Genomic DNA, 23,555 nt, shown 5'->3' with positions numbered 1-23,555 from the left:
GTTCAAATTCGTCATGTGAGATTTGTGTGCAAAGCCTGCAGTGTAGCAGTTCAGAGAAGAAGACAGCATTATCTTGCAGCACAATAACTCTAGTCCTTGTATCAGTTCGAAGACTGTGGAGCACATCATCAGTCTTTTGGCTGAACTGTCCTCACTCACCTACTTATAGTCCTGATTTGGCACCTTCTGACTTCCAAAAGACAGACTGTGTGGGTAACACTTTCCTGGCAATGATGCTGTCATAGCCTCTGTGAACAAAGGATCACCTCCACTGGTGCAGATATTTACAAGTGCAGCATGCAGGCTCTTGTTCATTGCTGGTGCAAAGGCAGAAGTAATGGTGGCTATGTTGAAAAACAGTGTTTTGTAGCTGAGAATTTTCTCTATCAAATAGTGTTATTTTGCTCTTTTTATCTGTTATAATTTACAAGGAAATAATCAGGTACTTTTGCAGTGAACCTACATAGTCCTACTGTCATTATGATTTAACACAATTTATGATGTTTATATTTTTGAAGTGCATCCAACAGTAACTAAATTGAAATTATTTGTCACTACTTCTGTTTTACTTCTGAAAGTACACTTTAAGTGGTCTTGAAGGGGAGGAGGGGAATCCAATCACTAAACAAGGCTGAGCGAGACTGTGGTACAAACCCTCTCCTCACTGTGGCCCATTTGCTCTGCCAAAGGTCAGTGCTGAATGCTCATGTCTGTTATTCTGAGCTACTTCAAGATCTGGATACCCTAAATAAGCAGAGAAACAGACTTAACATATGAACTTACTTATAAGTTCTGTTTCTTGCATTTTTAGATGCCTTTTGTGACTACTACTTAAAGCCCTGTAGGATTGCAGTCTCCTTTGAAAATCTTTGATGCAGTTCTTACTGGGGCTTCAGGTACAAAACTGGCTTGAAAAATCCCACTGTCATCAGGCACTATCATAACAAATTGTCTCTGAGTAGAAGGAGGAGTCAGTATTTTTGTGAAAAACCCTGCCTTGCTGAAAGTAACTTATTTCAGTATGGTTAGAATTTCTATGGTATACTGCAAAAGTAAGTTTGCGGATGACACCAAATTGGTGGGTAGTGCCAATCTGCCTGAGGGTAGCAAGGCCCTGCAGAGGGATCTGGTCCAGCTGGAGAGCTGGGCTAAAGCCAATGGAATTAGGTTCACTAAGACCAAATGCCGGGTCCTGCACTTTGGCCACAACAACCCCAAGCAGTGCTATAGACTTGGGGTGGAGTGGCTGGACAACTGTGTGGAGGAAATGGACCTGGGGGTACTGATTGATGCTCTGCTGAACATGAGCTGACAGTGTGCCAGGGTGGCCAAGAAGGCCAACGGCATCCTGGCTTGCATCAGAAACAGTATTACTAGCAGGAACAGGGAGGTAATTGTCCCCCTGTACTCAGCACTGGTGAGGCCGCACCTTGAGTACTGTGTTCAGTTTTGGGCCCTGCACTGCAAGAAAGACATTGAGGCCCTGGAATGTGTTCAGAGGAGGGCAACAAAGCTGGTGAGGGGTCTGGAGCACAGGCCTTATGAAGAGCGGCTGAGGGAGCAGGGATTGTTCAGCCTGGAGAAGAAGCTCAGGGGAGACCTTATTGCTCTCTATAACTTCCTGAAGGGAGGTTGTAGTGAGCTAGGGGTCAGCCTTTTCTCTCATGTAGACAGTGATAGAACTAGAGGGAATGGTTCCAAGCTGCAGCAGGGGAGATTCAGGCTGGACATTAGGAAATATTACTTCTCAGAAAGGGTACTCAGGCACTGGAATGCACTGCCCAGGGAGGTGGTGGAGTCACCGACCATGCGGGTGTTCAAGAAACATTTGGATGTTGTGTTGAGGGATATGATCTAGCTGGGAAGTATTAGTAACGGATGGACTGGATGAACTTCTAGGTCTTTTCCAACCTTGATAATTCTGTGATTCTGTGATACCTAATGGTTTTTCTTCAAACTGCAAAAACAACAAATATGAAAAGAAAAAAGATACACAGATATATGTCAGCTTAATGCAAAGCAGTTATTGAGATTCTCAAATGCACCTAAGCAGAATAGGCCATATCACTAACATTCCTACAGCATAATCTGATGTATTTGCACAAAATCTGATGTATTTGCACAAAATTACCAATGTAAATGTTACATTTACATTGGTGTAAACCAATATCTGCTTCACTAACGACAGGAAACAAAGTAATCCAGTTGAAGGATCTATTCACTCTATATCTTTACTATGCTGGTCTAGGTTGAAATTGATGGAGAACACTTTCATTTTTACTTCCCCAAAATTTTCAAGTCTTACAACTCAATTTACCTTTATATCTAGCATCCCGATTTAAGGAAGGAATGCATAACAAATTCTTCATTTTTTTTCACCTAATTAATGAAGTGCTTTTTGCACCTGAAAAGCACTTTGTGAATCACTACATAGCTGCTAAAAATGCATAATAATGAACCCAATTCAGTTATCATGCCAGCTGTTGATTTCATTCTGATGCTGACTTTATGCTGCAGAAAGGAATTCTTATGCTAAATCTCACCTGTCTGTAAGAAACTGATTCCATTACAGTTTAAAAATGAGAACAACTTGTGTTCTTACATAGAGTAATTAGGCTTAAGTTATTAAAAATAAGTGAAAAGAAGGACATCTGAGTGTATTCTAAGGTCTGGTCAGACAGTCTTTCTGCTCCACTAAGAAACTGTTCTTGTGGTGAGAGTTCCTAAGTTACAAGTAAAGCTGCACAACCATACAAATAAGTAATCTATCATTTTTAGTATTCCCAATAGTGTTGCTTAATGAACCAAGAATTTATTTAAAAGCTTGTTCTTGCAGTTTAAGAAGTATATGATTATATTTTAGAGTTGCTCTGAGACAGAGAGCACTCTTTTCATCTTACAGGGAAAAGGGTGCATGTAGGTGGAAGAACATGGTAGGCGACCAAACAAGTAATTTGTTTTGATTATTTATTCCCAATGAGAAAGTTTAACCAACAGAATGTAGCAGTGCTTTTAGTAGCAGCGAACATTAGTAGGAAATGAAAAAAATCTAAACCAAAAATGGCTCAAAGGTAGAGAAAATCTTTTCCAGAGGGAGGCACAGAAATAGCAATTGGACTGCAGAAAGCTATAATTTCTGATGGATAGAAATAGAAGCAATTTTCCAGTTCAGTTTCTGACTTACCCAGTAATCATGTAAGGTAATTGTTTTCATAAGCTGATTGAGATTGGCCTTTAAATAAACAGTTATCTCCTTCTCTCTTTGTCAAATTATGTCAAAACATTTTAAACCTGACATGGATTATTGTATGCAAAAGTGAATCAAAAGAGTCTAGTGTTGCACCAGACTCCAAAGTCCCAGCATCTATCTTTTATTTCCTCCCCTTAAATCAGGTTGTGTTTCCTACACATTTCTAGTGTGCCTTATCCAGAATTATTTATTTTTTTTCTAAGTGGTGTTGTATTTGGTGAATATGTTCAGACCATTCTTGTATTCCTTCTCTTGAAATATCAGTAATCTTATAAAGACAGATACCAGGTAAACTTAACATAGTCTATTTCGGGATAAAGTTGTTATTTTTTATATTCCATTTCTAACTACTTTTATACCAGTTTTGCAATGCTTCACTGTTTGCTTCAAATTCTTGCAAAGGGCTCCATGAGGTCAGAGCAGCTTTTTTATTAGTTGTCTGTGTTGTGTGCTTTTACTTCAAGGAAAAAAAAAAAAGAAGTTTATTATTATTGTTATTTTCCAGACATATGATTGACATTCTGTTAGATTCATTAAAAGTCTTTGTTATTAAACTAGACTTTCATATGAGAGCATTGCAAGTACTCTGGAGTGAAGATATGGCATCTCACCCTCATGGTCTAGACACTTCATTGAAAACAGTTTCATGTCTTTGTTTTGTTCTCATCTCTGATAATTAATTTTCATTTCCATAGTCTGTATCACTTGCTGCACTGCATTTACAACTATAGTCAACATCTCCATATTAATTTCATTTTGGACTGTCTGTAAATTATCTGTAATCTTAATGCTGTTCGCTGCTTTGTGAACTCTTTTTTCCCCTATTTTCTTTTTATTTGAATGATGAAAGTACATTTTAGTACTTGCAATTTTGCAAGATCTGACCCTGTCTTAAATTTTCTGTTCTTGCTTCCTCCATATATTTTCTGACATCAGACAGTTTTCTTGTCATATTAGTTTCATTTTCCACCCTATGAGCTCCCTGTGTGCTCCAGATATACTCTCTGAGGTGATTGCTCATCCAGTTAGAAATGAAGCCCTTTATTATAAAAGGTTTTTCCACATGTTTGAATCTGATATTTTTACAGCCCACAGCCATGGTATTTTTCGTCAAGAAAATCTAGAATTCCTGTTAGACTTTATTATTTCCTATCTTTGCGACTTTTTAAGTTAAATTCTAATTTATTTATGGTTCACATTTATTTATGTTGCAGCAACTTTTGTAAAATGGAGCAAATGTGTCATCACTTATTCTGAGATATGACTTTTTCTTGACCAACTATTTAGTAAGGTCTTGTAGCTCAATTTTCTTCACTTTTCTTTTGTGTGGCACATCCTCAGATTCCTGAGTCTCACTCTTGATAGTAGAATTTACCCTGTAGGAAGTTACACGGCTTTCATGGTGCTATTTACTCCTCATGTAACATTTCATACCATTTCATTTAAAACAGAAATCTATATTCAACAAACGAGATCCTACAGAAACTTTTGTGAAAGGAATCTGAAACCATTAAAAAACTTCTCTACCCATCTGAATATTCTTACAGCCCAGAGCATATATGATTAATAGTTCATCTCATCCTTATTTTTGCCATGAGGAAGAATGCTATTGTTGGTGCATGCTGAAGTGGAACATGAACAAGAAGAGGACTGCTGTGGCCACTGACTTGCTTTACCTACTGCATCATTTATGTGTCTGGAAGGTTGCAGGAAGTAACACAAAATATTGCAGGTAGATTGATTGTCTTCTACACTGCATTAGAGCCCTCACACCCAGTTTAGTAGAATATTGTCACTGGTTTACAGCTCTAAGAAAACTTTCCAATGGGGAAAATCAGGTTATTTTAAGTGAGTAATCAAGATGAAAATTATGAATACAGTTTCACAAATTCACAAGTGAAATTCCTTATAGCAGTCTTCAGTCACATGCAAGAGATTTATTATTCCTCTCAGCTTGATTTCAGTATTATTATTTTTTTAAATTTCATTAATTATTGTTGAATAAAGCCAAAATCTACTTTGCTTGTCTATTCTCATGGATATCTCTTACTTAATTTCTCTAAGCGGCTGTATAAATGCAAGTTAAATTATTTTTTTTCCTTTATGTATCACACATTATATTACAGAATCTCTAATAGAGAGATGACCGGTGCTGGACCTACAGTACTAACCAGCAGTGGTTCCTGCCTTACTCTGTAGTTTAGAATGGGAATGGGAAAATCTCTTCTGCTTTTATTAAATCGTCTCAGCAGATATCAAATTGTTGAATCACAAGAGTGTCTAACATGGAAAATGCAAAGTCACTGTGATAAGTAATCCCTGAAAGGAAGTAAAATATGGGGAGATAGTTATATCTTTATTTTTTTTCTGTTACCTGAGGACTTATCTCAGTTTTCAAGAATGGCTTATGCTGCTGCCTGTCAGTGAAGTGAAGTAATCACAAGAGTGGATTTTTAATACATATTGTACATTCTACTCTTTTTTATCCCTCTCTTTTACTGACAGAGAGTTATTAATTTTATTATTATTATTATTATTTTTAACAATGTAGCAGCTCCTGTTTTAAAACAAGAATGAGTTTTATTTTCTTATGTGTTCTTCCACTATGTTTTTTCCAGCTATTGATTAGTATCTCATCGTAGGGCTGTCCTGGAGGGCAAACAGACTGTTAAGGAGAAACCCAAGATACTCCTTTTTCTTTTTAAAATATTTCACTAACAGCAGTTATTTAACTTCCTTCTCATTAGCAGCAGGCTGGGCTTCCATTTTCAGGCAGTTGGCTCTGCAGGTAACAAGGTCATTTAAAACAGATGTAGGGATTGAGAGATAATTTATTTTAGTTAAGTAGATACATTTTAAATTGATTTTTATTTTGAAATGAAATACTCTATTTTTACGTATTTACAAAAATATATATATATTTAATTTCCATTTACTACATAAATTTGCAAAGGAATGCCTACAGTATTAAGAAATAGAAATTTGCCCCTAAAATTTAATGTGGACGGTGACAGTGTACAACATAAATCGTGTAAATTGTCACACAGTCTGTGCATTTGGCTCTATTTAAAGAAAAGAATTCATTAAAATTTAATCTATCTTTATTGTTTTAGTTCTTTGTACTATTAGATATATTACAAATTTTAAGCAATGTACTATTCAGTTAATCAAAAAAACCCCAAAAACCGGATACCATTAAGCAGCTGCATTTGTTCCTTAAGATACTGTGCATTTGGCAAATAACTGTAAGTAAATACGGTTCTTTGAGTACTAAAACATGCTATATTCCAATATAGTGTCACCATTTAAGTGCAAAATTCAGTTTTGCAATAACAACCAGATGCATTCTAAGCAGGAGGAAATACTAGCCAGCGGAGGATTTTCTCCTTTCAGTAGAGGTGGTATCTATTGTTTCTACTGAATAAGTTAGTGCTTGCCACTGTTACCAGACCTCTTCATGCTCCGCTTTACTAATTCCAGCTTCCTCAGGTTGAAATTTCTGGTCTTACTTTGCCAACAGTTAGCCAAAGAGGTGAATGGAGTCTCTGAACCTCCAGCTTTATTATGTTAATTGATTAAGAGTAGAGTAACATGGAAATAAGAAAGAGGTGAAAGTAGTAAGAAAGACTATTGTTCATAAAGGATTCAATTCTGTATTCAATTATAAAATAAATTTTTTTTATAGATTAGACTTTATTAGACATACATTAGACTTCAAAGTCATGGTGATTTCAGGTGTCTCTACACTTTTAAGATCAAAATAATTCATATATATTAATAAATTCATATGAATGATGATAATTGAATCTGTTAATTGTATTCATTTAAATCTATAATTGATGGAATCTACTTTTAAGAAATAGATTCGAAAATACAGCTTTCTGAATGAGAAAAAGAGGACTTGACACACTCTTTCCTTCCACTGCTAGGCCATGGAAAGTGTGACTGTGGGAAGTGCAAATGTGATGAAGGTTGGTATGGTGAAGCTTGTCAGTATCCAACTACTTGCAATCTTACACGGAGGAAAAGCAATGAAATGTGTAAGAATTCTCAAGATATCATCTGCTCCGGTGCAGGTAAGATGTGTTTTGTTTGTTTTGATGGCTTAAGAAGTTTTCTGTGTATTATCTTAAGCATCACTGATTTCTCGTCTAATTAAGAATTTTGTAGAATATGTTCCAGGAGACTGAGAAATAACTGTGCAAATATTTAAATGCTCAGTTTTCCTATAGGCTCATTTCATGGTGTGCAGTTAGTTAGTATGCTTGCTTTAGGACGAGACTTTATCTATAGCTTCTGGTTGATGAAAGTGCCTCTGTGTAAGGTATTCTGCCCATCAGTAAGTTGTATTTATGTCATTAATAGAGAAAGTGAGTTTTTTATGTGTCTCTGTGTTAGTAGAGTGCAGAAATCACAATTTTGAATATTTTTTTTCAGAAAGCTTATAAGCCATGCAACTTTTTTGAGAACTTTTGAACTCATATTTTGTTTACATAACAAAGTTTTGGAAATGTGTGGATAGAAGGATGGCTCTTGTGAGCAGAGCCCAGCAGCTGCCCCAGGTCAGAGCAGAGCCATGAGTGATGAGTGATGCTGGATGTGCTTTGGGAAAGCAAATTTAAGGAAGGGAAAAACTGCTGCACAACAACAGCTGGGAGAGAGGAATGAGAAATGCAAGAGAACAGCCCTGCAGGCACTGAGGTCAGTGCAGAAGGAGGGCAGGAGGTGATTCAGACATAAAGGAGAAGTTATCTGCAGCCCAGGAGAGGCCCACAGTGATGCAGAGAGACCCTGTGCAATTCACAGGCACCACATGGAACAGATCTCCCCATGTAGCCATGGAGAAGCCAGAAGTGCAGCAGAGGACAATGCCTGAAGGAGCTCACAGCCCATGGGAAGCCCCTGCAGGAGCAGGCTTTAAGACTCAGTTTTGTTTTTATTTCTTACTCACCTATTCTGTTATTGATTGACAACAAATTAAATTAATTTTCCCAAAGTGAAGGCTGTTTTGCCCATGATGGTAATTGTTGAGTGATCTCTCTGTCCTTATCTGGATAGAGAATCTTGTTCATCGCATTTTCTCCTCCTGTCCTGCTGAAGAAGAAGGAGTGAAAGTGCAGTTGGGTGGTTACCTGGTAGCCAGCAAAAGCTGTGACAATGATTATCAAAAAACTGTTGTGGAAAATTTACTGAACCATTTAACGAACTATTTTCATATTCATCTTTCTGGTACGGTAGTTCTCGTTCCTGTTATTTTTAATTTTGCAACTAAAATGGGCATGCAGCTCAGTACTATGTGTCTATTTAATCATTCTTACCCCTCCCGGGGGGGGGAAAAAAGGTAGAAATCATAGGCGGAGATAAAAACTGTTTACTATAAAAGAGAAGGAAAGGAAAAGTGATGGTAATTTTACATATATATTTACAGAACAAGTGAAGCACAATGTAAGTGCTTACCACTTGCCAACCAATTCTCTGCCAGTCCCTAAGCCAGCTGCCCCCAGTTTTATATTCTTTGCATGACACCATACATTATGGAATACCTGTTTGGCTTGTTTAGATCAGATATCCTGGTTATGTCATTCTTCCTCCCCTCCTTGTTCACCTCCAGCTCCTTGCTGGCGGGGCAGCATTTGAAGTTAAGACATCCTTGGCTCTGTGCAGCACTGCTCAGCAACAACTGAACAAAAATGTCAGTATGTTATCAATATTGCTTTTCCTAAAGCCAAAACACAGCATCATACCAGACGCTGAAGGAAATAAACTCTGTCCCAGCTGAGACCAGGATGGTTATGCATCATTTTCCAAAGCAAAAAATACTGAGAAGGCAGTTGCTTGCTCTGACCTGTCTCTCTGAGAGAAAACAGGGGATTGCTACTTGCCTTGGAGCAACAAAAAAAAAACTTTTGTATTTGAGACGAGACAGTGGGCCATGGAGAGACAGCCACTGAGTTGACTGAGCAACCCTGTATGAAAGACCAAGAAGTAAACATGGCCAGGCCAGAGTTGACAGAAGAAAGATCCATTTAAAAACCCGTTTCCATGTTTTGCATCCTCTGAGCTCTCTGCATTTGTAATATGTCAGTAAGTTTCCTTCTGAGGTTTATGTTCTAAGAGGATTCAACACTGTGGTTTTAAAGAATCCAGGGTCCTGGAGATAGTTTAAATCAAGGGAGACACAGGTCAAATGAATCCATCCCACTTTTTTCAATTAGCTTTTCTGTTGTCTAATATGTTGGTGCACTAATCACTTTCTAGATAGAATCTTAAGATTTTTAAATCCTATTCCTCATATACTAAATATAAAAGGAGACAGATGACTAGAGCACAATTAAACTTCTTGAAATTATACAAACATACTTTCAGGTCCTCATTAGCAAAACTCTGGCTCTCATCTATGACAACTGTGAAGCTGGGCAAAATCACGTTTTATTCTTGAGAAGATGACTATTTTTTTATTTTTTTTTTTTCTCTTTGTTGGCAGAAGATATAATTATTAAGGTTGATTTAATGCCTCAAGTATATGAATTAAGACAATCCTAGGAATGAATTTTACACAGTGATATATGTGATGCTGATTATTAAGAGTGAATCGCTTTAATGTTGTATCTATTTAGAGCCAGCATTAGACTTCTTGTTGACATGGATTACTTCCATTTTGTTTATTATCTAGTTACATTTTCTTTAGTTTTCAGTCTGCGCAGAAATATATGCTTTCTCTGATGGAGTGATGAAACTCGTTTCGTAAATTCTACTCATTGAGTTGTGTCTTAAATGTTTGCAGGTACATGTCAGTGTGGCAGGTGCAAATGTGTAAACTCGGGAGGAAGTGGACTGGTCTATGGTAAATTTTGTGAATGTGATGACAGAGAATGCATAGATGATGAGACTGAAGAGATTTGTACAGGTATGTGTTTCAGATAGTACATTAATAATGCTGAAGATGAATGTAGTCTCTTTATTGTTTATTACACAAACTTAAAACATGATTGAATGTATGAATGAAAACAAAGACAGTACTGCTAGCAAATAAATTAGAAATTCAGTTGCAAAAGTGAGCTAGAGAGGAAGTGCATGAAGGAAGAAATCCTTTGACATTTTCTCTTTTTGAAAGAGATAATTTACAAGAGTACTTCATACCTTACTTCAGTTTTCTTTGGTAGAAAATAAGTAACATGAATGTTTAGCGGCATGGGTGGCAGTGAGAGGGAAAGTCAGCAAAAAAAAAACAAACAAAAAAACAAAACAAAAAAAAAACAGAAGAAAAATAGAAAAACAGATTATTACAAATTTTGGGCAAGACAGAAACACCTAGAAAGGAATGTGAATAAATGTGAGATGAGAACTCAGAAGCAATTTAGGAAATAAAACATGAAGATGAAAATCTTCATCTTTGGTTGAAAACACAAGAGAATTAGATGAACTCTGCTGTAGAAGTTCAAACAAAATCCAAATGGTGCTTTTATTTCATTATAAATTAGGAACCTAGCAATTAAATACTGTGTAATGCCCACCATTTATAGCATTACAAATACTGTTGTGTATGTTAGTAGGGAGGCTTGTTCTTGAAATGAAATTTGCTACAAATATTTTACAAGCTATACATATGCATAGTGTCTGTACATGTATGGGAGTACCCAGAACACCACTTGGAATATTCATTCTTTTATAATATCATATGATTTGCATGTATTTGTGTCTAAAAAGACAGAGTAATTTAATCTAAAATCTTTATGTGTCTTAATGCTTACATAGAGAACAAAATAAATGGTATTTATTTATGTGTCCTTTATGGCAGGAAGAACTACATTTTTACCCCTTGTAACTAGGTAGGGATTGCAAATGAAAATAAGTATGTAGAATGGTCCTCTAAAGTCCGCACCTACAAGTAGAGAACAGTAATTGCCTGAAATAAAATGAGTGAAAGGCAGCAGTATTTAAGTGTTAATGATCCAATTTACTTTTATTTGCTTGTAAAAACTGGATATGCTACCAACTGTGATACAAATTCATCACTTAGTTCCAGTAAATTCTCCTGCAGTTTTTGTCAGTTTTTCTCTCATTCTATGCTGTTGCTGATTGACACTGTTAGGCTTTTCTTAGTATTTTATTTCACCTTGTTTCATCCACTGGCACCACATTCCAAAACAGAACAGATGCATATCTTAAGAAAATTAGTTTTATGTGTATAAAGATATCAAAGTATGTTGATGTACATGAACAAAAAGGTCTGTGTAATTCATCAGCACATAAAACTTTTATATCTTATGTAAGATTTGGAATCTTACAAAATAAAAATCAAATAAAAATTAAAAAAATACAATTGCCCTTTCCTTGCCTAGGTTGTTGCAAGATGAAACGTTTATGAACTTAGTGTATGAGTGTTAGGTTTATTTTGCTTTCTAAGATTAACATCTCCAGTACATAAACTATGTATTTAATCAGAAAAAACTGGACTGCATACAACCTGAAAGGTCAGAGGCAAATTGTTTTATAGCAGAAAAACAAACAGACCCTTCCCCCATGTATAATTGTTGTTTCTCTCTCCCACTTGGTTGTTTACTTTAATATCTTTTATCCATCCTTTCTTTCCACAGGATTTCCATCATAGTAATCATTCAGGTTTATCTATGAAATAAAAAATAAATGGTGTTCCAACCCAGGCAAATGGTACTTATCTAGCAGTAGTCCCTGGTTACTCCCATACAGAGGGTATATCTAATTGCTGCCTGTTCTGCTTTCATACTGTGCTCAGCACCTACTTAGTTGCTACATACTCTTTATTTCCCTTGAAGCATTCTGGCTATAGGAAGGTCTTGCAGATTGTGATTGTCTTCAAAAAGACAAACTCACGAGGAATCAAGCTAATAAATAATCTGAAGTTTATATTTATATGCATACTTTTAAGGCCTGCAGCTGTGAGCTGGAATTTTATCTTGGAAAAGCTTCCAATGCATATCTTAGATATGGATAACATGCATTTTAAGGTTTGCACAAGTGGACTACTATATTCTTAACCAAAACATTCGTTAGACAAGGCACAGTTACAACAACATATCAAGCCTTTCATTTGAATTTTTTTTGTCCACTTTGTTGTTTCTGCTTCACTAGGTATGTGAGGCTACACAAACTTTGGAATCAAGTTGTGGTATATTTTTCATAAAGTTTTAGCAAATTAAATTCTAATCCTGATCTTTTTTTCTCTAAGACTATGTGCTCTAATAAAGCAACTTCTGTCAAGGGCAAGAGGTAGAGTCAGATTGCAATATTTGGTTCATATTTGGGGACTGTATTACTGTGATAGTAATATGAAGTAGAGATGTTTTAATCTGAAAGAATTGTCAATAGCTTAAATTAATTTACTCCATCATTTTTTCCCTTTTCTTGTCTTCTGTTTGGGAGCAATCTATTGATAATATGCAGTTTTGATTGCTTAGTTATGTATTTTCTTCTGTTACTGTTTCTCATCACCTACCAATTGTTGCGCATATTCTATGTGTTCTAAAAACAAGGAAAAAAAAAAAGTATCCCACGGGTCTAAATTTAATCTCTGATAGTTAATGGTTATCTATATATCAGCTGATTATATTCTGAAGGAGACAACCAGGTCTACTACCTGTGACAAACTTGAGAGAAAAAAGAACAAGATACTGACTTGATCCCATGTCCTTCTAGTAAAGAAATTACTGCATTTCTTTAAGATTAGTAAGAGTTGCAACAACTGAATTTAAAGGTTTTTGTTTTGTTTTTGTCATTGAGGCATGTGGTAGAAGTGCGTTAGTGGGATAAAATATTTGGTAGCCTGTTTTGTGGTCTCAGATGACCCCGGTAGCTTCCCCAGAGTGAAGGGTTTTTTTAAAAAACACTTTTGAACATTTACAACATTCGTTTTACCAATTCCTATCTTACATGATCTGATTCATCCACCTTCAAAAATACTCTTGCTAAGTAAAAAGAGAAGCCACATACAGTGAAGAGTTAGAGGAAAATCAGTTGTCTCTTTTGCAATTATCTGAACAGTTGAAAATGCAGAGGGCTTTGTTAGATAGGTACAGTACTGTGGGTAAGTGAATCCCAACTTAATATTCAGAGCTATGCTTAACTTTTAACTAATGCATTTGCTGGCTTTCAAATTTATTTATTTTCAATTTTGTAAAGGAAAAGAAAAAGAAAAAAAAAAAGATTATAAATAATTAAAAAAGTCTTTTTCCCAGTGTTTATTGATGAGAGATCTGTGATTAACTGCAGCCATGCACAGATGTAGACATGCTGAAATGTACAAAGCAGGTATCTTTTGTTTTACTTGAAGGAGACACATGCAGTCCACAAATTGTTTCTATTCTGAGTCCTGCAGTAAAAGTTTTTAGAAGTAAAAATATCAACACAGTTACACTGCTAATGCTTCCCATGAACTTGCCTCTTTCTCACTGTATAAAATTTGTTTTGGGTTAAGGACATGGGCAGTGTTACTGTGGAAACTGTTACTGTGAGGCTGGTTGGCATGGAGATAAATGTGAATTCCAGTGTGACATCACCCCTTGGGAGATCAAGAAAAGATGCACATCTCCAGATGGCAAAATCTGCAGTAATAGAGGTGTGTCATTCCTTCATTTCTTCTACACATATTCATATAAGTTGCTTTTGTTATAAAATGTGTACTTACTGAAATAGGACATAGGTCATGTTTGTCGATGATTTCTAGTTTGTTCTCATTTATTTAAATCTGAGTACATATTTCCAAGTGAGTGGATGGATATCTGTGTTTCAAGATAAACTTATACATACACACACTCTTTTTTGGGTGAAGCTAACCCAGGAAAATAAAGTTCTTTTCATCCTTCATTTCTGTAGTGAGACTGAGCAGAAAAACTTCTCAGTGCACCAGCACTGGAGAAAGACTCATCCTGATAAATCAAATATTAACACTCTTGTCTTTTTATGAATACTACTATAAGAAACAGAACAGTGTGTCAGTCTTCTCTTTAAGGACAATAAGGACTCACAACTTGAGAAAATGAAGACACAAAGACTTTCTTTCTTTTTTTTTTTTTTTTTCCTTCTCCCAGTGCAGCTTGAAAGAGCAACAAAGATGTATGCAGTAACAGTAACAGTGCACACGCAGAGTTGGAAGGCTATATTTGGTACAGTATAATTCTAAGTCAGATTTTCTTTGTATCAACTCCTAGAATTTTATTTTTCACCTTATAATCCTGTTTATTTCTGACATTAAAAAAGAAAGAAAGAAACAAACAAAAACAACAAACAAAAACATAGCACAAAATAAGATTAGTATTTACCAGCTACTATGTTTGGCTTTGCTGAGGGAAGAGTTAAAACAGCATGTTATTTTTTGTCCATAAAGTACAGAATAAAAGTAGAACAGTTTAAGTCTCACAGATACTTCTCTTAAAAACATCTCTACTAACAAAATCCACTCTAATGTGGATGTTTAATTATCATGAGAGCATTTAGAAAACTTCTGTCTTAATTAAGGGGAAATTGAAAGACTGGCTGACATGCAGGGGTCATTTAGGCTCATTTAGTCTTGGGACTAAAAAAAAAAAGTTCAGTATTTCTGGAAATAATAAATATAGAAATATTTTAGATTTTATTTACATCAGGAAAATAATTTCTACTCAAATTAAATCTGAAATTTTATATATGACATTTTAATGCACAAGTTTTTCTTTAAATTTATGTTATATGTGGATAATATAGCTGGTGCTCTGAAAAGCTGTAACTTCTATGCAAAAACACATGAACATGATATTTATATATTTTTCATCTATATGTGATTTTATTCATATTTTTTAAAATGGTGGCTTTTGACTACATAAAGTTGCTTTCCAGTGTTTCTACTCTCTTTAGTCCTATTTACTTAGATTCCTGTGTTCACAGACCCTGTTATGTTGGTATAGTTCATCTTGCCTTGCCCATTCTAAACTTACATATTGAAGCATATCTCACTGTTTAGCTTACCTCAGTGCTAAAATGGGTAAATTACTTGTATCTCCCCACCAACTGTCTAGTTGACCATCTGAGATCAGATGTGAACTTGAGATATTTTAACCTCTGATGGGATGGTGCTTTGCATTCTAATATCCAAGACATCTGATTCAAATTCACTTTGAAGCTACTTTTGTGAGGATAAATCACTCTCTAGAAGTATTTCTTCACTCTATGGTTTTGTTTTGTGATTTTCTCCCTACTTCAGTAAGGTTGCTGAATTGGGAAATAATCAATAATCTGCTGCAAATTTCTTGAAAGCTGTTCTGGTGGCTTTAGCGCTTGACAGGCTTTGTATGACATTCATGCACAATTGTGCAGTCCTTCTCTTTTTAGAGACTGTGCGTATGTCGTCCATTCAATCACTGTCCTGTTCTCCTCAAATATACGATATTGTTCAGAGTAATCTGAATAAGAAGAGAACAGCATTGGTGGAACAGCGGAAGAGTGTAGTTTCTATCCAGGAAATGGACTGCATATATCTATATGGTTAGACTTTGTACCTGTTGGCCTCTCAGCAAAAGCACATTTAAAATTCTGTGTAAGGAAAATGTATGTATGTTCTGACTTCACCTAAATCAGTACATTCTCTGTATACCAGTAAGGCTGTGCCAAAGAAGTATCCACCACGTGGATACCACAACATTTTCCACCCTACTGTGAGCAACAGGGTGTGGCCATGAACATTGACTTAGGAAAAGTGAAAAAAGTATCATTTTCATGTAGATCTGTGCCATATTCTTGTTAGATAAAGTTTGACTCCCTACTCATTTTCAGCTGGAGTAGAATTTGGATTTCTTTTTCTATTTTAAATGTTTATGCTTTAACTTTCACTATTTATCCAGTTTACCTAAGCCCAAACCATTTAAACAGCATTGATTTATATTCTTATTAGTGTCAGGGCAAATTACTGTTGATGTCAAAGATTTTCTTCTGTGTACTACATTTTTTGTTGACTCCTAATGAGGCTCTACAGTAAAAAGGAACTGGAAGCCAACTTGCCTGTGTGAAGTATTACTACTAAATAATCATAGAAAGTTGTAAATCATAGAAGTTGAACATACACCCATGATTAACATTTGCAGCTTTGACATTACACTGCCATGAAAGTAGAAAATTAACATGTGATAATTTTTGCAACCAAACTATTAATACTCTAAATTACCCAGTTTTCCATCCCTGTCTCTTTTATTTTCTGTTTTGTAGGCACATGTGTATGTGGGGAATGTACCTGCCATGATGTGGACCCAACTGGTGACTGGGGAGATATTCATGGAGATACTTGTGAGTGTGATGAAAGAAACTGCAAAGAAGTGTATGATAGGTATTCGGATGACTTTTGTTCAGGTAAGAAAAATATAAAAAAGGAACTTACGTGTAGCTCTACAATGAAGGTCCTCAATTGACTTGATCTTGTTCCTCTTCTCTTCAGCTCTCATTTACATAGCTTTAATTACATTTATTTGAAATTTTCTTAAGACTTCTTTTTTTTCTCCACAAATATGATCGATTTTTAGGTTCCCAAATCTTTTCTAATACTGTTGTCTTCACAATAGTCTAAGATAAATTGGAAAATGTCTGAAACTTTTACATACATAACATATATAGGGACAATTTAAATTTGATCATATTTTATTTGTTATTGCATACCTAAATAAGAGAAAATATGTCCAATTTGCAACCTGTCAGTGCAAGCAAGGAACAGAAATGGAGGCTTTGAACACATTTCAAGGAAAACAAATAACTGAAGTAACAAAAAATTGCTCTTGAGAGCTTAATAAGACATGTAGTCCAGCAACTACTCTGACAGCTTGTAGTATGTTTGTTTTCATTTTCTCCCTTTGAATTGATAAAAGAACATGTTTAATGTAATGTAATGTAAGCCAAAATTAAGTTTCAAATATTGGTGGATAGAGATATGACAGGAATATTTCTATGGTTTTCAAGAAAGAGCTGCATAGACAAGCGCACATCAGATCAATGCTTTGAAGTCCTTTATCCAGTGAATGAGAGCTATATAAACAGTGTGAGGGAAGATCATAGAGTCATTGAGGGAAAGACTTTAAAAATCATCTAGTCAGTATCATCAAGTTCAGTCATCAACCTGACCTACCAGTTGCCATCACTATGCTATGCCATTTATTGCCACATTCACATGCTTCTTAAATATGTGCAGGGATGGGATGGACACTCCAAATATTTCCCTGAGCAGTATGTTCCAATATCTAACCACTAGGGTTAGGTTAGATACCTACCTTACACTTGCTCCAGATAGGTCTCATGGATTTAACCTGCAATCACAGCTCATGGAAATAAGTATTTCATTTTGTGGCAAGGTATTTTTTTTTTGCTAGTGCATCATCCTTCTTCTTCATCCTGTACACAGAATCTTTTTTATGGTCAGAATACCACAGCTTTATGAAAAGAGCATTAGGCTCATGATGAAGGGAGCTGGGCAACTTGAATTTACTTCATCAGGTTATGTTAGCATTCAGATAGAGGAAATGAATTGGCTAGTTAGCATTCTAGGTTCTATTCTTAGGAAGGCTCAATCTCTAACTACTTGGCTGTCATCTTTATTTAAAGAAACTATCCATAAAAGTTTTTGTTTCAACTGTTTGTTTTCCCTGAACTCAGTATGCACAGTGAAAGTTGCATTTATGTTGTTATGTTCAGATACAGCCAGGAGGTAGTTGAGGTAGCTAAGGAGATTCCAAAACCATATCTGACTGCCCTATGGAGATGAGGATTGGTTATGCCCAAAATTTTGTTATTTGAACATTGTTATGTAGTAGAATGCAATAGGTTGAGACTTGGAATTGGTGTGGAATTGCTTGTATTGAGCTGATCACATTGATGGCAAGCATACGAAAGTTGTATTGCTACATTACTTGGAGAATATGCTGCAGCTTGGGTAGAAAAACAAACAAACAAACAAACAAAAAACAAAACAAAACATAAAAGTAAGTGAAATATTGCTTTTGATGGCCCTACTTCTCCTGAAAATGAGATGTATATCTGTAGCTGGCTTTACACCTTTCTGAATGAGAAGGGCAAAACATCCTTTAACAAAAAGAAATAAAGGAAATGCTGCTCAAATGATTGATGTGCAGGTTAATTTGAGGAAAAAAAAGTAGATCTAGTGAGTTTTTTGGGTTTTTTTTTTGCCAGATTGACTCTTTAATTAAACCAGAAACTTGACAGAGTTCACTTTATCATCAGGTTTTAATGCCTAACATCAGCATGGAGGCTAATCTTTTGCTATATTCATTGCAAAGGTCATGGACAGTGCAATTGTGGAAAGTGTGACTGTAAAGAAGGATGGACAGGGAAGAAGTGTGAACATCCATTGTCTTGTCCACTGTCAGCTGAGGAAAGCGCGAAGAAATGCAAAGGAAATTCTAATTTGCCTTGCTCTGGAAGAGGTAAGCACATTTCTGGTAGAATTTTCATGTTCTCAAATAGAATCATATAATCACAAGGTGGGAAAGGATCTACAAGGTCATCTAGTCCAACCATTCTCCCATTATCATAGCTACAGAAAACCACTAAAACATATCTCGTAGCTGCTCATCCATATCCCTCTTGAACACTGCCAGGGATGGTGACTCCATCACCTCTGACCTGACCACTCCCTGAGAGGAGAAGTTTTTCCTAATGTCTAATCTAAATCTCCTCTCGTGCATCTTGTGGACATTTCCTTGGGTCCTGTTTGTTGCCTGGGAGAAGAGGCCAAGCCCCTGCTTGTTACAACCTCCCTTCATGAAGTTGTAGCGCACAATGAGGTCTCCTCTGAGCTTCCTCTCTGCAGACTAAACAATCCCAGCTCCCTCAGACGCTCCTCATAAGACTTGTGCTCCAGACCCTTTTTTGCCCTTCTGTGGACATGCTCCAGGGCCTTAATGTCTTTATTGTAATGAGGGGCCCCAAAATGAACACAGTACATGAACTGCGGCCTTACCATTAACTTAAGGATTTCCATTATAGCACAGCCTCTGTCAAGTCTTCTGGGATGGGGAAAGGCCGTGGTCTTACAAAACAAGCCCCAGTTTTTCTGAAGTCAGTAGGGAGCATTCTGTGACCAGGAAAAGGGAGTTCCAAAGGAAATGGAAACATTTTCTTCCCATTTGAACATTAGTATTTTGATCACTTCCTTGTAATATTTTTCTGTTGACTGTGGCACAAGGACAGTAACAGTACATCTACTGTGCTGCTAGAGAAGTACATCATGTCCTTATTTAATAGGATCTTGTAATAAGTCATGTATGGAGCAGAATGTAGAATGGAAAGCCCAGGGATGTAGCAGTAGTTAATGATTTTGCCTTGGATTTTGTGTCCTTGAAGAATGATTCCTGCTCATTTGTATCTTTTGTTTCTGGGTTAGCCAACTATGATTCTAACAGCAGATGCTCTTTCACAGTCACTTTTATATTCTTGAATATAGACACGAGAGACCAAGGATCCTTATGGTATTTATTATCACTATGGGTAGCCATAATTTTGAGGGAAACATAGTAGAATGCTGCAATTAGTATTTTCTATAGCCACTAACTGCTGAGATATGCTCAGATTTTCAGGTATAGGAAGTTGAAACTTCAGTTATGATACTCTTTTCCCAAGATCTGCATAATTTATATTTTTGTTTATGTCATTTTCTTAATGAAATGTTAAATATGATTTCAGAATGTGATAATTCTTTATTTAAAATGTATACAAATGAAATTCTTTCTTTTGAAGTCTTCAAGAAAGCCTTGGTGGGCTGTTTTTAGTTTTTTTCATTTTGAAATATTTTTCTGATTTCAAGTAGTATAAAACTTCCAATGATCCAGTCCTTAAAATCTTCTGTAATATTTAGAAAACACAAACAATTAAAAATATATATAAAAGAAAGAAAACATGAAAAGAACACAAATCCTCTAAATTCTACATGAATACAAGTTTGGGATTTGTACGTTTTTGTGTCAAAGGACTGAGGTATTGGGAGTTACATAAATACTTTTTTTTTTTTTTTTTACTTGATAATGTTTTATTACATTAAAACAATATTCATTGCAAAATTATTGTTTATCAGTCTGAGGAACCAAAAGCTTCTATCTTTGAACATCATTATGGAAAACACTTATTTTATTCCCTATGCTTTGTTTTCAACTGTAATAATGTCTGGAAAAGGTCAGAGAATCTAATCTCACTCTTTTTTATGATTCAGTGTAATCTTCTTTATGAGTCAGTGACTCAACATTCTTCTAATATTAATTCTTCCTATAAGGTTCCAGGTTTTTAACTGTGTTCCCAAACATTTTCTGTTCACCTAGAACACAAATTACATTCTTTGATAAGCGGGAATAGAGAAGGTATCAGGAATGCAAACTAAGAAAGTTATTTTCTGCATGTGATATACAGAATTTGAGAATTTTATGTTCCCCTAATTATAAGTCATGGAATTTCAGCAAGGAGAATAAAAAATATAGAGAGATTAAAAAAAAAAAAATAAGAAGAAGAAGGAAAGAAAAAAATAAAATGGAAAAAAAAAAAAAGCACTGCAAAAGAATGCTTAATGTATCAAAAGTATATTATAGTTGCATTAAAAAATATTGAATTTGAAGGAAGCTATTAAGAATATGACCTAATTAGGTAGAAAATGCTCAATACAATTTATCAAACTGCCTATTACTATCCTGAGAAAAGATAAAGCAGGGAGGGTGCTTTTGTTCCAAGTCTTCATTCTCTGAATGATTTCCCCCTGTCACTCACAGGAAAAATAAGCTGTTTCATAGGTACTGGTCAGGATGTGGAGAGAGCAGAAAAGCTTCCAAAAATGCACATGATCTTCTATTTCTTAGCTGATTCAAGTAGACAGATAGGTTTAATATTGATATACTGAGCTGTAAGTGGGAATTCCTATACTCTCATATGATGTAATAAGGACACAGGAAATAGATATTCTCTCAGTTTCATCAATCAGGCTGCTTTTACTTTCAGCAGTTCCAGTTATACATGTAATGGAAAAGGATTGGTGAAGGATCAGACAACAATTTTGGGAATGCAAATATGCTATCAATAGGTATTTCCAAAAATTTTTTTTCCTAAAATATTGTGATGAAGAGGAGTAGAGATTCAGGCTGGATTCTTTCATATAAAATGTGTACATTTTATTCCTTACAGTTTTTTTTAATCACTTGCTCCATGACTTTTCACTATAGATATAGCATTTCAGAAAAAAAAAAAAAAAAAAAAAATACTTTGCCCTCTAAGGATATAATGTACAATAAGACCAGTGTCAGAGATAAAGGGGAAGGCATAGAAAAAAAAAATCTTATGGTAAGAAATAAAGAGACAGTTGATTGTTATCAGGATTAAGGGACGAGGCAAAACACTTTTCTGCCTTTATAATCCACATCACTCACTTGAATATCTCCCTAGGGCAAAAGTCAGATGTCAAAATAATTATTAGAGAAAAGCTTTGAGGAAGAGAAATGAAAAAAAAAAAAAAAAAGAAAAAAAAAAAGTAGATTTTGAGAATACTAGATGAAAGCTTTCTTCTTTCTTTCTTTTCTTTTTTTTAGTAATCTTGTAATCATCATTTATCTTGAGTGAAGGCAGCCATACCATGGCATTGATCCAAAGACAGATTAATGACAAATCTTTATACTGGTACTGTCTTTTGCCATTTTAATCTCTTTTCTATGCTGTTTTTTGTGGAATATTGACAGCAACACCACACAACCATGACGCATATGGAGAGAATAAGACTATATCTATGAAATTTCCCTTCATACTTGTGCTCTAGCACTGAATATCTGAATTATAATTCTTTTCTTCTGAAACTGTTATTTTTGAAAACTCTCAAAAAGTCTCATTTTCAAAAGATTAATTTTATTATCTCTTTATGCAGCGCTTTGAAAGTTTCTGACCGTTGTCATTTTTCAGTAACACTGCTGTTTCTTCTCTATGTAGAGTTATTAGTGGGTGACTGACTTACTGAAAGAGTAAGAACGCTCAAGGCATTATTACAGACTCCATATGACATGGGTGTCAGACCTTTTGGCTTATTTGGGCCACACTGAGTGAAAAGGAATTGTATTGGCCACATATACATAGGCTGCTATAAAAGTGATGCCTCCTACTTATTTCTGTAGGAACTACAACAGATACAAAGATCACAATAGCTCTATTTGATAGAACAAATTCTTAGCTGCAAAAAAAAAAAACCCTATTTTTCAACACAGTCACCACCATGAGCTATGCACTTTCACCAGTGATGTACTAGAGCATGAATACTGCACTAGTAAAAATCTGCACCAGCAGAATAGATTCAATGCCACCGTTGCCTCCACAGAAATGAATCACCTACCACCTCACTGTATTCACATCCACTGTTTGGTCTTCATAAAAGTTCAGTAAGCATTGAAGAATGCCAATGGGTGCCATTTCTCAGATTTCTTTATCACAACAGAAAGCACAGCTGCAGGTTTTTTGCTGTTCATGGGACAGAATTAAGCCGGTGCATCAAAATTTATACAGTAATTTGCCATTACTTGAGTTGATTTCAGCTTAGACAACATTGATAGCACACTGGTGGTTTGGTAGTTGCTGAGTGATGGGTGTGTGCATGGGCTGACTGACTATATGTGGTCTACATGCTGCTGATTTGACATGCCTGCTTTACGGTGAACAGTGAACCAGTATCATGTGTTCAGTATTGAACTGAATTCTGTAATGTATGTTTGTCTGCAGGATACCATCTCCTGAAGTCTAGAAACAAATCCTAGGGACAAGGGACACTAAGATAATCCCAAAGAGCAGTGCTACTGCCCACTGTCTGCTACAGAGTCCTAATCATTTTTGGGTCTACCTGGCTGTACTGTTGTATATTATACATTTTGTGTTGCTCAAAACATAGGTCATCAAAGCCTTGGCTGACACAGCAAATATTGCAAATTCTAATTGATATAGCATACTGTGCTATGTAGAAGGAAAGAGAAGCTTTCCTGCAGTTAATTACATCTGCGTACCATCAGGAGTGAGTGGAAACTATATATGGAGATATGTGCAAAATAGCAGACTAAAAGCAGAAGGAACTATGCCATTCCTTTCTGACCTTTGTGATGTCCTGCACAACTAGTCATAAATATCATATAAACAATTCAGCTTGTAGATAATTTGGAGTTTTAGATCTTGAACTACTGTAGCTTTATAGAAGACTATGGAGGACACTGTTCAGTAAGTCTTCAACATTTTTAAACTTTTACAAGTTGTAATAAGGTAACACACAGCTGATTACCTCACTGGCTCATAAATT

At 35.6% G+C, this 23,555-nt stretch overlaps 1 protein-coding gene across 5 annotated transcripts in view; it reads left to right on the top strand.

Moving 5' to 3' along the window:
* Positions 1-23,555, top strand: part of ITGBL1 (integrin subunit beta like 1) — a 121,292-nt gene that overhangs the window by 45,069 nt on the left and 52,668 nt on the right. For 2 of the 5 annotated variants that reach the window (XM_015851485.3, XM_015851487.3), the window contains exons 3-8: positions 7,180-7,326; positions 10,035-10,157; positions 13,704-13,844; positions 14,317-14,391; positions 16,463-16,603; positions 18,535-18,681. In XM_015851485.3, coding sequence (XP_015706971.2) covers positions 7,180-7,326; positions 10,035-10,157; positions 13,704-13,844; positions 14,317-14,391; positions 16,463-16,603; positions 18,535-18,681 — 774 coding nt within the window. The remainder of the gene's footprint in view (positions 1-7,179; positions 7,327-10,034; positions 10,158-13,703; positions 13,845-14,316; positions 14,392-16,462; positions 16,604-18,534; positions 18,682-23,555) is intronic. The other 3 variants (XM_015851486.3, XM_015851488.3, XM_085552866.1) reach the window with 2 other exon arrangements.

Source organism: Coturnix japonica, chromosome 1 (genome assembly GCF_054131305.1).
Source record: "Coturnix japonica strain WE chromosome 1, WE-NBRP24, whole genome shotgun sequence".
NCBI lineage: Eukaryota > Metazoa > Chordata > Aves > Galliformes > Phasianidae > Coturnix > Coturnix japonica.
The sequence above is the reverse complement of the archived record's forward strand: the minus strand, read 5'-3'. Positions and strand labels throughout refer to the sequence as shown.